Consider the following 16276-nt stretch of genomic DNA (forward strand, 5'->3'; position numbering starts at 1 on the left):
ATTTTTGAGGAAAGAAAACGTATTTATTATTTTCACGGCTCTGCGTTATAAACTTCTGTAAAGCACTTGGGGGTTGAAAGTGCTCACCACACATCTAGATAAGTTCCTTTGGGGGTCTAGTTTCCAAAATGGGGTCACTTGTGGGGGGTTTCTACTGTTTAGGCACACCAGGGGCTCTGCAAACGCAACGTGACGCCCGCAGACCATTCCATCAAAGTCTGCATTTCAAAAGTCACTACTTCCCTTCTGAGCCCCCACGTGTGCCCAAACAGTGGTTTACCCCCACACATGGGGTATCAGCGTACTCAGGAGAAACTGGACAACAACTTTTGTGGTCCAATTTCTCCTGTAACCCTTGGGAAAATAAAAAATTCTGGGCTAAAAAATTATTTTTGAGGAAAGAAAACGTATTTATTATTTTCACGGCTCTGCGTTATAAACTTCTGTAAAGCACTTGGGGGTTGAAAGTGCTCACCACACATCTAGATAAGTTCCTTTGGGGGTCTAGTTTCCAAAATGGGGTCACTTGTGGGGGGTTTCTACTGTTTAGCCACATCAGGGGCTCTGCAAACGCAACGTGACGCCCACAGAGCATTCCATCAAAGTCTGCATTTCAAAACGTCACTACTTCACTTCCGAGCCCCAGCATGTGCCTAAACAGTGGTTTACCCCCACATATGGGGTATCAGCGTACTCAGGAGAAACTGGACAACAACTTTTGGGGTCAAATTTCTCCTGTTACCCTTGGGAAAATAAAAAATTGCGGGCTAAAATTCATTTTTGAGAAAATAATTTTTTTATTTTATTTTCATGACTCTGCGTTATAAACTTCTGTGAAGCACTTGAGGGTTCAAAGTGCTCACTACACATCTAGATTAGTTCCTTTGGGGGTCTAGTTTCCAAAATGGGGTAATTTGTGGGGGATCTCCAATGTTTAGGCACACAGGGGCTCTCCAAACGCGACATGGTGTCCGCTAATGATTGGAGATAATTTTCCATTTAAAAAGCCAAATGGCGTGCCTTCCCTTCTGAGCCCTGCCGTGCGCCCAAACAGTGGTTTACCCCCACATATGGGGTATCTGCATACTCAGGACAAACTGGACAACAACATTTGTGGTCCAATTTCTCCTATTACCATTGGCAAAATAGGAAATTCCAGGCTAAAAAAATCATTTTTGAGAAAAGAAAAATTATTTTTTATTTTCATGGCTCTGCATTATAAACTTCTGTGAAGCACCTGGGGGTTTAAAGTGCTCAGTATGCATCTAGGTAAGTTCCTTGGGGGGTCTAGTTTCCAAAATGGGGTCACTTGTGGGGGAGCTCCATTGCATAGGCACACAGGGGCTCTCCAAATGCGACATGGTGTCCGCTAACAATTGGAGCTAATTTTCCATTCAAAAAGTTAAAAGGCGCGCCTTCCCTTCCGAGCCCTGCCGTGTGCCCAAACAGTGGTTTACCCCCACATATGAGGTATCAGCGTACTCAGGACAAATTGGACAACAACTTACGTGGTTCAGTTTCTCCTTTTACCATTGGGAAAATGAAAAAATTGTTGCTGAAAAATCATTTTTGTGACTAAAAAGTTAAATGTTTATTTTTTCCTTCCATGTTGCTTCTGCTGCTGTGAAGCACCTGAAGGGTTAATAAACTTCTTGAATGTGGTTTTGTGCACCTTGAGGGGTGCAGTTTTTAGAATGGTGTCACTTTTGGGTATTTTCAGCCATATAGACCCCTCAAACTGACTTCAAATGTGAGGTGGTCCCTAAAAAAAATGGTTTTGTAAATTTTGTTGTAAAAATGAGAAATCGCTGGTCAAATTTTAACCCTTATAACTTCCTAGCAAAAAAAAATTTTGTTTCCAAAATTGTGCTGATGTAAAGTAGACGTGTGGGAAATGTTATTTATTAACTATTTTGTGTCACATAACTCTCTGGTTTAACAGAATAAAAATTCAAAATGTGAAAATTGTGAAATTTTCAAAATTTTCGCCAAATTTCCGTTTTTATCACAAATAAACACAGAATTTATTGACCTAAATTTACCACTAACATGAAGCCCAATATGTCACGAAAAAACAATCTCAGAACCGCTAGGATCCATTGAAGCGTTCCTGAGTTATTACCTCATGAAGGGACACTGGTCAGAATTGCAAAAAACGGCAAGGTCTTTAAGGTCAAAATAGGCTGGGTCATGAAGGGGTTAAAGAGAAGAGGGCCCAATACTGACCCCTGTGGTACCCCACTGCTAACGCGACCCAGTCATAGTGTGCTCCATTAATAACCACCCTTTGTTTCCTATCCCTGATCCAGCTCTTAACCCACTTACACATATTTTCCCCTATCCCCATTATTCTCATTTTATGTATCAACCTTTTGTGTGGCACCGTATCAAAAGCTTTTGAAAAGTCCATATACACTACGTCCACTGGGTTCCCTTGGTCCAGTCCGGAACTTACCTCTTCATTGAAGCTTATCAGATTAGTCTGACAGGAACGGTCCCTAGCAAACCCATGTTGATATTGGGTCATGAGGTCATGATTTGGCTGTCAGTCAGTGCCGGGCATGGTTGTAGCTCACTGTGTACTGAACGGTGACTGAAGCCGTACCAATCGCACCTGTATGACTGAAAGCCTGAGGCTGCCGGGAGGAATAAAATTAATTTCCTCCTGACGAGCTTTCAGTGTGGTGGCTGCACGACTTTAGAACTATATTAGCCTGCAGGTTATAGCTTTTTCTGACATGACAGATTGCCTTTAAACCACATAGAACAAAGGGGCACCAATTTTCAATCCATCTCTGGTGATTATACTGATTTAGAATCCACTTCTTATAGGATACTTCAGGGTGCTGCAATGCTGGGAATATACTGTAAGTGTTCAAAAGTGTCAACGAAAAGTCAGCACTCACCCGATCCTAAGGTTATAAGTCCTTAATTTGCATACATCTGGACATCGTTCTAGCAGCGTGCAGGTAAAACAAGGGAGTTAGGTGGGGGGAGGAACACGGACTACAGCCGTTTTGCGTCTGGCTGACGCTACTACGGGTCCATTGGATGAAATCCTGACACTCTTGTCTATAGAACTAAATAGAAGAGAGTAGGAGAAAACACATGCACAAAGTGTCAAAATTTGGCATGGTAAATTCCAGGATAACGTGACTCATTTTCCCTCCAGCAAAACTTGAATGTCTCCTTATATACATCATAGAGCTGTTATTTGTGTAAAAAAAAAAAACCCACAAGAACTAAAACCTTAACAGAACACAGATCATGGTTTCCAGAGAATGAGGAAACAGCGATTTTATTGAATATGAATATTGTCTGTACGTATAGCTCTCAAGACAGTGTCTATAACATTGCAGCTCGCTTTCGTGTTTTAGAAACTCTTGCCTGGCCTATGTATTTTTGTTCTGGGAGCTTCAGTGACCTTTTATGTACAAGCAATTTTCAGTTAGTTTTTGCCTAATAATGTGGTGTGTCCAAAAGTCTTATAGACCAAAACCAAAGATTGCAGTAAATCAGATGTAAATTACTTTCTGCCTCGCAAAGCACTGGATCAAATCAAAATGCTCATGTTTTGTCTGCTAGAAGAGAGCAGTCAGCCCTTTGGAAAGGACACGGAAGGACACTGAATTCTTGACACATTAGGCTTCGCTGTTACTGTAATTATGTTCGCTGTGCCTCGTTCTGACAAGTTCCCCAACTCTTATGTATAGAGGATTCTTCCCAGATGCTAACCTCCTGCTACTTGATATTTTCTACATAATCATGTGCATTCGCTCGTCTTTAGTATTCATGTTCTGCCATGATTCTTTGCAGCACTGCCCTTTTTAGATTGGTAGGCATTCGTGCGCTTTGCTACCCTCTGGTGAAGCTCTTTAAAACTTTTAATAAGGTGTTTTGTTAGCACGGCTAAAAGTCTTTTCTTGTTAAAAAGTATCGTATCTCTAAGGATATCACATTTTTATCTTGTTTATGCTATGCACATTTCTTTGTAGATAATAATCACCAACTTCATTGATGGGACAGCTTTCTGGGATTTTAGGAAATGTATGGAATGGTGGCTAAAGTTAAGAAACAGCTATTAAAGGGAATCTGTCACCAGGTTGTTGCTACCTAATCTGAGAGCAATCCCCTAGACTATCAATCCATACGTAAAGGCCAATATGCATGAAGTATCAAAAACACCAATGAGAGAAACAATGCAAGCCCTTAAAAATCATTATTCAAATCTTTATTAACATTTCCAAACAAGACAATCTAAAAAACGTATAAATTAATGAGACACCACAAGTAATGAAAAAAACAGGGGATATCGGCAGGTAAAGGTTAAACTGCAGTAGGTACCTCGTGTGTGTGTGTGTGTGTGTGTGTCTATCTCTATCTCTCTTCCGTCTGACTGTCCTTCTGTCACGGGTATTCGTTCGCTGATTGGTCTCGGCAGCTGCCTGTCATGGCTGCCGCGACCAATCAGCGACGCGCACAGTCCGATTAGTCCCTCCCCTACTCCCCTGCACTCACTGCCCGGTGCCCGCTCCATAATCCCCTCCACTCACCTCTCACACAGGGTTAATGGCAGCGGTAACTAGATGGTTGCCCGATTCTAACGCATCGGGTATTCTAGAATATGTATGTCCACGTAGTATATTGCCCAGCCACGTAGTATATTGCACGGTCACGTATTGTCCAGCTACATAGTATATAGCACAGCCCACGTAGTATGGTATATTGCTCAGCCACATAGTATATAGGAGAGCCACGTAGTATATTGCCCAGCCATGTAGTATGGTATATTGCCCAGTCACGTATTGCCCAGCCACATAGTATATAGCACAGCCCACGTAGTACGGTATATTGCTCGGCCACATAGTATATAGGAGAGCCACGTAGTATATTGCCCAACCACGTAGTACAGTATATTGCCCAGCTACGTAGTATATTGTCCAGCACAGAGCCACATAGTATAGAGACTTAAAAAAAATAAATGAACATATACTCACCTATAGCCCGTTGAAGTCCTGCTATACTTACCATCCGCCGCCTTTCTCGCTCCTCTCCACGCTCCCGGGATCGCTCCATTGCAAGCGGCAGCTTGCGTTCCCAGGGCTGTTGTGCGCAGGACCTATGATGACGTCGCGGTCACATGACCGTGACGTCACGGCAGGTCCTTGTCCCACACCAGCCCTGGGACGGGAGCGGAAGCTGCCGCTTGCAATGGATTGGTCCCGGGAGCGTGGAGAGGAGCGAGAAAGGCGGCGGAGGGTGAGTATAGCAGGTTTTTTTTTTTTTTTTTAATTATTTTTACCATGACATTTTTACTATTGATGCCGCATAGGCAGCATCAATAGTAAATAGTTGGAGACACACAGGGTTAATAGCAGCGGTAACGGAGTGCGTTACACCGCGGGCCGTTACCGCTGCCATTAACCCTGTGTGAGTGGAGGGGATTATGGAGCGGGCGCCGGACAGTGAGTGCAGGGGAGTAGGGGAGGGACTAATCGGACTGTGCGCGTCGCTGATTGGTCGCGGCAGCCATGACAGGCAGCTGCCGAGACCAATCAGCGAACGAATAACCGTGACAGAAGGACAGACAGACGGAAGTACCCCTTAGACAAATTATATATATATATATATATATATATATATATATATATATATATATATATATATATATATATATATATATATATATATTATGTATAATATAGATTCAAGATTATAAGAAGCTTTATTGGCAGGACCAAATACACATCAGTTTTGCCAAAGCAGGTGTATAAAGGCAATAGGGATATGGACTGTGGGGATGTTGGGAAGGTGGATGGGGGCAGATCCCGGGTGGGGGCTATAGTCCATGGCCTAGGGGAGGTGGATGGGGGCAGATCCAGGGTGGGGGCTATAGTCCATGGCATAGGGGAGGTGGATGGGGGCAGATCCAGGGTAGGGCTATAGTCCATGGCATAGGGGAGGTGGATGGGGCAGATCCATTGTGGGGGCTATAGTCCATGGCATCATAGTTCTTTCTCGCAGTCTATGACATTCGCTCAGATACCGCGCTGCTATCTCCACTGCTCTCTCTTCTTCTCCCAGCAGGATATATGTTTTCTCTTCCTCCTTCATGGTGATGAAGTCTGGGAAGAGATGCGAGAGTCTCCTGAAGTGAGTGTCCCTCACTGCTGAGTATTTGGGGCAGTGTAGCAGGAAGTGGGTTTCATCCTCTATGGCCTCCAGGTCACAGTGTTGGCACAGTCTTTCCTCCCTGGGCTTGTAGCTCTGCCTGTGTCGGCCACATTCGATGGCCAGACTGTGGGCGCTGAGTCTATATCGGCTCAGGATCTGGTGATCTCTGGGGTCCGGGAGTTTCTCCAGATATGGGGCCAGTCTGTAGTCTCTCTGTAGGCTCCGGTACATGGTCAGTTTCTGGGAGCTGATGATATCATTCTTCCAGTCACTGACATACCTCTCCTGGCCTTCGTCTGCCATCTTCCTGATTCCGGCTTTTGTCAGGTTGTTGTGATTAGTGTTCTGGTTTGGCTGGGTTGTTCCGAGGGTTCTGGTTTTTCTGTTTCACCTACATGTATCAGGGCTTTATGGTGATGGGAGCTTGGATTGCTCCTATGCAGGTGAGCCCGGAATGACAGCGCCCTCTTTAGAACTGTTAGGTGTAGAGGGAATCTGCCCAGCTCGGCCCGACAAGCACTGTTGGAGGTGCTCCGATGGACCTGGAGAAGGTGCTTGCAGAATTCCAGGTAAAATATATCTGTTGGACTGGAATCCCACCTTGACCAGTCTGGGTAGGTGTGAGGACCCCAGACTTCGCTGCCATACAGGAGGATTGGGGCGATGATGGAGACGAAGATTTTTAGCCAGACCCTCACTGGTGGCTTCAGATGGTAGAGTGTCCTTCGGATGGCATAGAAGGTTTTGCAGGCCTTGTCTTTCAGGGTCTCTATGGGTTGTTTGAAGCTCCCTGACCGGTGAATCTCTAGGCCCAGGTAGGTATATTTCTCCGTTCCTGTGAGGTCGCAGTTGTTGAGGACAAACGATGGGTGCTGGTCTGATCTTCTCTCTCCTCTGGAACACCATGGTGTTGGTTTTCTTTAGGTTGACCGGTAGAGCCCAGGTGGAGCTGAATTTCTCTAGGATTTTCAGGTTGTCCTGGAGGCCTTTCTCGGTTGGTGACAGCAGCAGCAGGTCATCTGCATACAGCAGGAATTTCACCTGAGTGTCGTGGAGGGTGAGACCTGGTGCTGAGGGTGTGTGTGTAATATATATATATATATATATATATATATATATATATATATATATATATATATATATATATATATATATATATATATATATATATTCAATAATATTATGCCCATGTAGACCTCTTACATAACATAACAATCACTATTAAGCGTTTCGTAAGAAAATGCTTCATCCGGGGATGGTGGGTTGTTTGATAACCTTAAACAGTGTAGGGAGATGAAATCTAGCTTTGTGCACTTTGTAGTGGCAGTTCCTGGGTGCTGCAGTTCAGCTTCCATTGAAGTGAATGTGAACTGAGCTGCAGAAAACCAGAATTGCCACTACTGTGGTGTACCAGCTCCATATAATGTGCACTGTTTACTTCCGAGCCACGGGACCTGATAACAACTGATCAATTTTATGATTAAATTGCTGTTTAACTGTAAAACATGTGAATCCACTGACTATCAATTTTGACACTGTAGCATTTATGATAAAACGGCAAATGCAGCCATCTTTCCATTCACATTTATGGAGAATGTCAACTGGGACAATGTCTCGTACAGAGATTCACATGTCCAATAGAGCTTGGTCTCCGTGGTCAAGTGCTGTATAAGCAAACATCACTGCAGGAGCCAATGATCGGTAGCAAAGGTCATATGAATGATGTAACGACGATCACTATATGACCTGCAGGACCTCCTGAGCCGCTCAGGATTCAGCTAGTAAATGCTTATTTCTACATTTTCAGAATTTTCTACTCTTGGGTTTTAATAATGTTCTGTATTAAAAGTCTAACAGTTTATGATATACAAGGTTGCAAATGAATTATCAAGTAATAGAGGTGTTAATCTGTGGTCATAGCATTTATTAGTGTTGGGGTACAGCTCTCTGCTTCCTTCAGAAGTCCCATAGGCCACGATTGGCGCTGTGCTAAGCATGTCTGACCACCACTCCATCCTGTGGGCCTGTTTTCAGGTCGTAGGGGCTACCTGAGGTCAGACCCCCAGCGATGGGATTGTTATCACCTATACTGTGGATAGATGTTACATTTCATTGTTGTGAATGCTGCTATTGTCTCGTCATGCCCAAATAGATCATTCAGCATGTATTTAATTTCTTTGATCCAGTAAATGTCTTCTACCGCTGTAGGAATCCCAACGTCTAGGAGCTACTGACTGACATGTTGTTTTCTGATTTGTATATACAGCCACCAATTCTACTGATAAGTCATATGATGGAATTGCGGAAGATGTTCAAGGATTTTACTTTGACAAACTGATGTAAGTCTACAAACTGCCAATTACGGTATAACTGTGCGCGCTCTGTGGAATATTGTAAAGCGGTATGATTGTGATTGACCGTGTGAGCTGATTTTCTCTTTTATCTATATTCGTTAAAATTGTGCTATAGAAATCAGAATATGTGCATGATACATTTGACAGACGTTTTGCAGACTCTTTCTGCACAATCTATGTAGCTAAAGCTGAGCTCTGAAATGATTTCTCTTTATTAATAGGCAGACTGAATAGTTTACTTGTAAGGGAGTTTTCAGGCTGCAGAGAAAAGTCTGCAGTTACTCTGTGTGATTGTCGGCTGCCAAATCGGGACTGTGTACAATGGGGCGGCACGGTGGCGCAGTGGTTAGCACTGCAGCCTTGCAGCGCTGGAGTCCTGGGTTCAAACCCCACCAAGGACAACATCTGCAAAGAGTTTGTATGTTCTCTCTGTTTGCGTGGGTTTCCTCCGGGCACTCCGGTTTCCTCCCACATTCCAAAGACATACTGATAGGGAATTTAGATTGTGAGCCCCATCGGGGACAGTGATGATAATGTGTGCAAAAATGTAAAGCGCTTCGGAATATGTTAGCGCTATATAAAAATAAAGATTATTATTATTATTATATATTATGCAGGAATTGTGGGATCCCCTGTATTTGAAGTCATGTGACCATATGTATGCGATTTGCACACTTGCTGTCATATGTCGACTCAACCACTACTTTGAGTAGAGCATTGAGAGAAGAAGAGGGTCTAGTCAGCACGGGTTAATCGGTACACAAATTCCAGACATGTGGTCACACAATTGACAACACGTGCTACTAGTACAGGGGAATCGTGCCAGGGCGTGCATTGTACACTGTCAAATTTTGTCAGTCTGCAGTCACTTAACCCCTTTCTGACATTGGATGTAATAGTACTCCCCCTGGAGCCCGCGCCTTTCCGTGGTGGAATCTTGTTCCACCCGCGGCTGTTAACTAGTTAAATGCCGCTGTCAATTTCTGACAGTGGCATTTTAACTCCCACTTACCGGAAGCGCATCTTTTATCCTGCCCATCGGTGACCCCGTCACATGGTTATGGGTCGGCATTACATCCAGACCTCTATGGTTGTCATATCCAGATTGCTAGTGGTTGGCGCACATCGCAAGTGAGCATTTCTGCTTCACACAGGTGAACTGATCATCGCCTGTGTGTAGCAGAGGCGATCGGGCGATCGCAGATTCTAGTCTCCCATGGAGACTATTGAAGCATGCAAAAAGTAAAAAAAAAAGTTTTTAAAAATCTAAAAAGAAATACTACAAACAAAAGTTGATATGTTGAAACCAATGGTTTCGTTCAAAAGTACAACTTGTCCTGCAAAATACAAGCCCTCCCATGGCCATATTGATGGAAAAAAAAAAGTTATGGCTTTTGGAAGAAGCGGAGCAAAAAACGAAAACGCAAAAACTGAAACCATGGTCATTAAGGCTTTAAACTGACTACAGACATTTAGTTTTAGCCCAGATAACCATTTATGCACATCAGGTGTGTTTTTCAATACAAAACTGGAGACAAGTGTTTTATTACATAATTATGAGAATGCTTCTACATAAAAAAAATACTGTAATTATATTGATTATTGTATAATTTAAGCTCAAGAGGTGAAAATCAAACACTGCATACTTACAGGAAATTTCTGAACTAGAGTGTGGCTATGCCCATTTGTCAAATTCATCAAATCATTTACTACACCAAAATTGCTACTCCAGTCTGGGTAGCTTTTTTGACACCCACCACGCATGGAGACTCATACCACTTAAAGTCCCTGAGGAGCACCATGCACTCCATCAAGAAGGGCATGGTGCGAGTCTGCGCTGTGCCAGTCCTGATGAATCAGACCCTATGAGTCTAAAATAGATCAGTGTGACATTTTCAGGGTTACTAATTTTTAATTTTTTAATAAAGATTTTGCTATAAAAAATACACATTACCAAAATGTTTTTAATGAATGCAATTATTACAAAATCCTTATTAAACAATAGATTATTTTCTTAAAACTCTTTTACTTTAAACTGTTCAACGTCCAAGTTATAACATAGAAAAATAACATTACATTCTGTTATTTCAGCCTTTAATAGTTTACTGTATCAGACTACGATAAGAGAATGGTAAACTGCATTGATTTGACAGCCTGGGGTTCTAGTCTTAACATATTGTTTAAAACCAGCTTCTCCACCATGACAGACGATCAGCTCTCCACCCTCCTGTCAAGATCACACCTCACCACAAGCACGATCGACCCGCTCCCGTCCCACCTCATCCCTAACCTTTCCATGGTCTTCATCCCAACCCTAACGCACCTCTTCAACCTCTCACTCACAACAGGTGTCTTCCCCTCATCCTTAAAGCATGCCAAGATCACACCCATCCTCAAAAAGCCCTGCCTCGAACCATCCTCTGTGTCTAGCTATTGCCCAATATCTCTTCTCCCTTATGCCTCCAAATTACTGGAGCAACACGTCCATCTTGAACTGTCCTCCCACCTCTCCTCCTGCTCCCTCTTTGATCGGTTACAATCTGGCTTCCGACCCCATCACTCAACTGAAACTGCCCTAACTAAAGTCACCAATGACCTACTAACTGCCAGGAGCAAGCGACACTGTCCTCCTTCTCCTGGACCTGTCTTCTGCCTTCGACACTGTGGACCACTCCCTTCTGCTACAGATCCTCTCATCTATTGGCATCACAGACTTGGCCCTATCCTGGATCTCGTCATATCTGACCGACCAAACATTCAGTGTCTCCCTCCCCCACACCACCTCCTTTCGCCCCTTGTCAGTCAGTGTTCCTCAAGGCTCTGTTCTAGGACCCCTACTCTTCTCCATCTACACCTTCGGCCTTGGACAGCTCATAGAATCCCACGGTATGCAGTACCATCTCTATGCCGATAATACACAGATCTACCTATCCGGACCTAACCTCACCTCCTTACTTACCAAAATCCCACACTGTCTGTCTGCTATTTCAGCCTTCTTTTCTGCTCGCTTTCTAAAACTGAACATGGACAAAACAGAATTTATCATCTTTCCCCCATCTCACTCTACCCCTCCACCAGACCTATCCATCAATGTCAATGACATGGCTGCTCACTTTCCCCAGTCCCACACGCCCGGTTCCTCGAGGTGATACTCGACTCTGCCCTCTCTTGCAAGCCACATATCCAAGCCCTTGCCTCCTCCTGCCATCTCACTCAAAAATATTTCCCGAATCCGCACATTCCTTGACTGCAACACCACAAAAACACTAGTACATGCCCTTATCTCCCGCCTTGACTACTGCAACCTCCTACTCTCTGGCCTCCCCTCTAGCACTCTGGTACCACTCCAATCCATCCTACACTCTGCTGCCCAACTAATCTACCTGTGTCCCCGCTATTTCCCAGCCTCTCCTCTTTGCCAAACCCTTCACTGGCTTCCTGTCGCCCAGAGACTCCAGTTCTAAACCCTTACAGTGACAAACAAAGCCATCCACAACCTGTCTCCTCCATACATCTGTGACATGGTCTCCCGGTACCTACCTACACGCAACCTCCGATCCTCTCAAGACATCCTTCTCTACTCCCCTCTCATCTCTTCTTCCCACAACCGCATCCAAGACTTCTCCCATGCTTCCCCCATACTCTGGAACTCTCTGCCCCAACACATCAGACTCTCGCCTACCATAGAAACCTTCAAAAAGAACCTGAAGGCTCACCTCTTCTGACAAGCCTACAGCCTGCAGTAATCCTCAACCTACTGAACCGCCACACAACCAGCTCTACCCTCTCCTAGTGTATCCTCACCCATCCCCAGCAGACTGAGCCCCTCGCGGGCAGGGTCCTCCCTCCTTATGTACCTGTGTGCCTTGTTTTTTGCTCATGTATAATGTATTTGTCTATATTTGCCCCGTATTCACATGTAAAGCGCCATGGGATAAATGGTGCTATAAGAATGTATAATAATAATAAAAAGCATCATACAGTGAATTCACATGCTGCAGATTCTTACAGAAATTAATTTCCAATTCATCTGAACAATTGCATTTGAATGAATGGTACTGATTTTGTGTCTCAGAAATATTTGCAACAAAATCTGCAGTTTGTGAATACACCATTAATGAGACTTGTAAATTAAGAAGCTGAGTTTTCAGTACATTCCAATGCTTTATAGTGACAATAATTATTTGTACATTTTGGGGTTGTCAAACTGATAATGTGGTCTAGTGATCCAATCAGTGTGGTAACTTGTGTTTAAAGCCTTTCGTTTGTTTTTTTTCCCAAGCCAAATGTACCCTGATCTCAAAGACAATTTGGTTGAATTCCGAAAACATCTTATAGAAAGCACGAATGAGATGGAGCCGTTGAAAGTCTGGGAGTTGCAAGGTAAGTTCTGTCTTCATCTAAAGATTGCTGGTACTGTAAACGTGTAGAGAAAATGGAGATAGAAAGTATTGAAACAAGGCTCTGATTCTTAGCTTTGTTTTTGTCAAAATGTTTGTGCATGTGCCACTGTACCGGCATATGTTGGCCATAAGGCCAGAGATCACACGAGGTGCAAAATGCAGAACTCAGAAGACCACAGCTATACTGGAGTTTCTTGGTACGATACAGACCAAAAGTTTGGACACACCTTCTCTTTTAAAGATTTTTCTGTATTTTCATGACTATGAAAATTGTATATTCACACTGAAGGCATCAAAACTATGAATTAACACATGTGGAATTATATACTGAACAAAAAAGTGTGAAACAACTGAAATGATGTCTTATATTCTAGGTTCTTCAAAGTAGCCACCTTTTGCTTTGACTGCTTTGCACACTCTTGGCATTCTTTTGATGAGCTTCAAGAGATAGTCATCGGGAATGGTCTTCCAACAATCTTGAAGGAGTTCCCAGAGATTCTTAGCACTTGTTGGCCCTTTTGCCTTCACTCTGCCGTCCAGCTCACCCCAAACCATCTCGATTGGGTTCAGGTTTGGTGACTGTGGAGGCTATCTGACATAGCACCCCATCACTCTCCTTCTTGGTCAAATAGCCCTTACACAGCCTGGAGGTGTGTTTGGGGTCATTGTCCTGTTGAAAAATAAATGATGGTCCAACTAAACGCAAACCAGATGGAATATCATGCCGCTGCAAGATGCTGTGGTAGTCATGCTGGTTCAGTATGCCTTCAATTTTGAATAAATCCCCAACAGTGTCACCAGTAAAGCACCCCCACACCATCACGCCTCCTCCTCCACGCTTCACGGTGGGAACCAGGCATGTAGAGTCCATCCGTTCACCTTTTCTGCGTCGCACAAAGACACTGTGGTTGGAACCAAAGATCTCAAATTTGGACTCATCCGACCAAAGCACAGATTTCCACTGGTCTAATGTCCATTCCTTGTGTTCTTTAGCCCAAACAAGTCTCTTCTGTTTGTTGCCTGTCCTTAGCAGTGGTTTCCTAGCAGCTATTTTACCATGAAGGCCTGCTGCACAAAGTCTCCTCTTAACAGTTGTTGTAGAGATGTGTCTGCTGCTAGAACTCTGTGTGGCATTGACCTGGTCTCTAATCTGAGTTGCTGTTAACCTGCGATTTCTGAGACTGGTGACTGGGATAAACATATCCTCAGAAGCAGAGGTGACTCTTGGTCTTCCTTTCCTGGGGCGGTTCTCATGTGAGCCAGTTTCTTTGTAGCGCTTGATGGTTTTTGCAACTGCTCTTGGGGACACTTTCAAAGTTTGCTCAATTTTTCGAACTGACTGACCTTCATTTCTTAAAGTAATGATGGCCACTTGTTTTTCTTAGCTGCTTTTTTCTTGTCATAATACAAATTCTAACAGTCTATTCAGTAGGACTATCAGCTGTGTATCCACCAGACTTCTGCACAACGCAACTGATGGTCCCAACCCCATTTATAATGGAAGATATCCCACTTATTAAACCTGACAGGGCACACCTGTGAAGTGAAAACCATTCCCGGTGACTACCTCTTGAAGCTCTTCAAGAGAATGCCAAGAGTGTGCAAAGCAGTCATCAAAGCAAAAGGTGGCTACTTTGAAGAACCTAGAATATAAGACATATTTTCAGTTGTTTCACACTTTTTTGTTCAGTATATAATTCCACATGTTAATTCATAGTTTTGATGCCTTCATTGTGCATGTACAATTTTCATAGTCAAGAAAATACAGAAAACTCTTTAAAGGGAACCTGTCACCCCGTTTTTTGAGATTGAGCTATAAATACTGTTAAATAGGGCCTGCGCTGTGTGTTCCTATAGTGTATGTAGTGTACCCCGATTTCCCATGTATGCTGAGAAATAACTTACCAAAGTCGCCGTTTTCGCCTGTCAATCAGGCTGGTCAGGTCGGGAGGGCGTGGTGACATCGCTGGTTCTTCCTCAGCTTTACGTTGGTGGCGTAGTGGTGAAGACACAGCGCGCGATCTGCGCTGTCATCCCTTTCGTCGGTGGGGGCGGCCATCTTCCTGGGGCCGCGCGTGCGCAGATCGAGTGCTCTGCTGCACGGGGCTTCAGGAAAATGGCCGCGGGATGCCGCGCGTGCGCATTAGAGATCGCGGCGGCCATTTTCCCAAAGCCGAGATGCAAACTCGGCTTTGGGAAAATGGCCGCCGCGATCTCTAATGCGCACGCGCGGCATCCCGCGGCCATTTTCCTGAAGCCCCGTGCAGCAGAGCACTCGATCTGCGCACGCGCGGCCCCAGGAAGATGGCCGCCCCCACCGACGAAAGGGATGACCGCGCAGATCGCGCGCTGTCTTCACCACTACGCCACTACGCCACCAACGTAAAGCTGAGGAAGAACCAGCGATGTCACCACGCCCTCCCGACCTGACCAGCCTGATTGACAGGCGAAAACGGCGACTTTGGTAAGTTATTTCTCAGCATACATGGGGAATCGGGGTACACTACATACACTATAGGAACACACAGCGCAGGCCCTATTTAACAGTATTTATAGCTCAATCTCAAAAAACGGGGTGACAGGTTCCCTTTAAATGAGGTGTGTCCAAACTTTTGGTCTGTACAGTATATTATTGCAGTTTTTTGTTACATCTTTATATTCCTAATGGGTTTTCCCCAAAATATAATAATGATGATCTATCCACAGAATAGTTCCGGAAGATCAGATCGGTTAGTGTTTGACACCCAGCAAACCCCACACACAAACTGTTAACTCCAGAGCAGCCGGACGTAAACACTGAACGGAGCTGAACAGCGCGGCTCTATAAATGTATAGCAGCCGGGTGCCACAATTCATATAAGAGAAAAGAAGCCTGCAGTTCTCAGCAGCAACATTTTAACAGAACGGACTTGCTTGAAAAAAATATAATTTTCATATTGAGAAACTGCTATGTTGTTGTAACCCTGTTCTTAAAAAAAAAAAAAAAAAAAAAAAAAACTGTTAACCCCTTTCTGACATCGGACGTACTATCCCGTCGAGGTGGGGTGGGCCCCCATGACCACGGACGGGATAGTACGTCCAGCGCGATCGGCGGCGCTCACGGGGGGAGCGCGGCCGATCGCGGCCCGGGTGTCAGCTGCCTATCGCAGCTGACATCCGGCACTATGTGCCAGGAGCGGTCACGGACCGCTCCCGGCACATTAACCCCCGGCACACCGCGATCAAACATGATCGCGATGTGCTGGCGGTGCAGGGAAGCATCGCGCAGGGAGGGGGCTCCCTGCGTGCTTCCCTGAGCCCCCCGCAGCAACGCGATGTGATCGCGTTGCTGCGAGGGTCTTACCT

General features: G+C 44.5%; 1 protein-coding gene across 1 annotated transcript in view; it reads left to right on the forward strand.

Annotated features, from left to right (window-relative positions):
• Positions 1 to 16276, forward strand: part of UGGT2 (UDP-glucose glycoprotein glucosyltransferase 2) — a 559388-nt gene that overhangs the window by 82253 nt on the left and 460859 nt on the right. The window contains exons 7-8 of the mRNA XM_069758034.1: positions 8441 to 8513; positions 12811 to 12911. Of these exons, the coding sequence (XP_069614135.1) occupies positions 8441 to 8513; positions 12811 to 12911 (174 nt within the window). The remainder of the gene's footprint in view (positions 1 to 8440; positions 8514 to 12810; positions 12912 to 16276) is intronic.

The sequence above is a fragment of the Ranitomeya imitator genome, chromosome 3 (assembly GCF_032444005.1).
Source record: "Ranitomeya imitator isolate aRanImi1 chromosome 3, aRanImi1.pri, whole genome shotgun sequence".
Taxonomy (NCBI): Eukaryota; Metazoa; Chordata; class Amphibia; order Anura; family Dendrobatidae; genus Ranitomeya; species Ranitomeya imitator.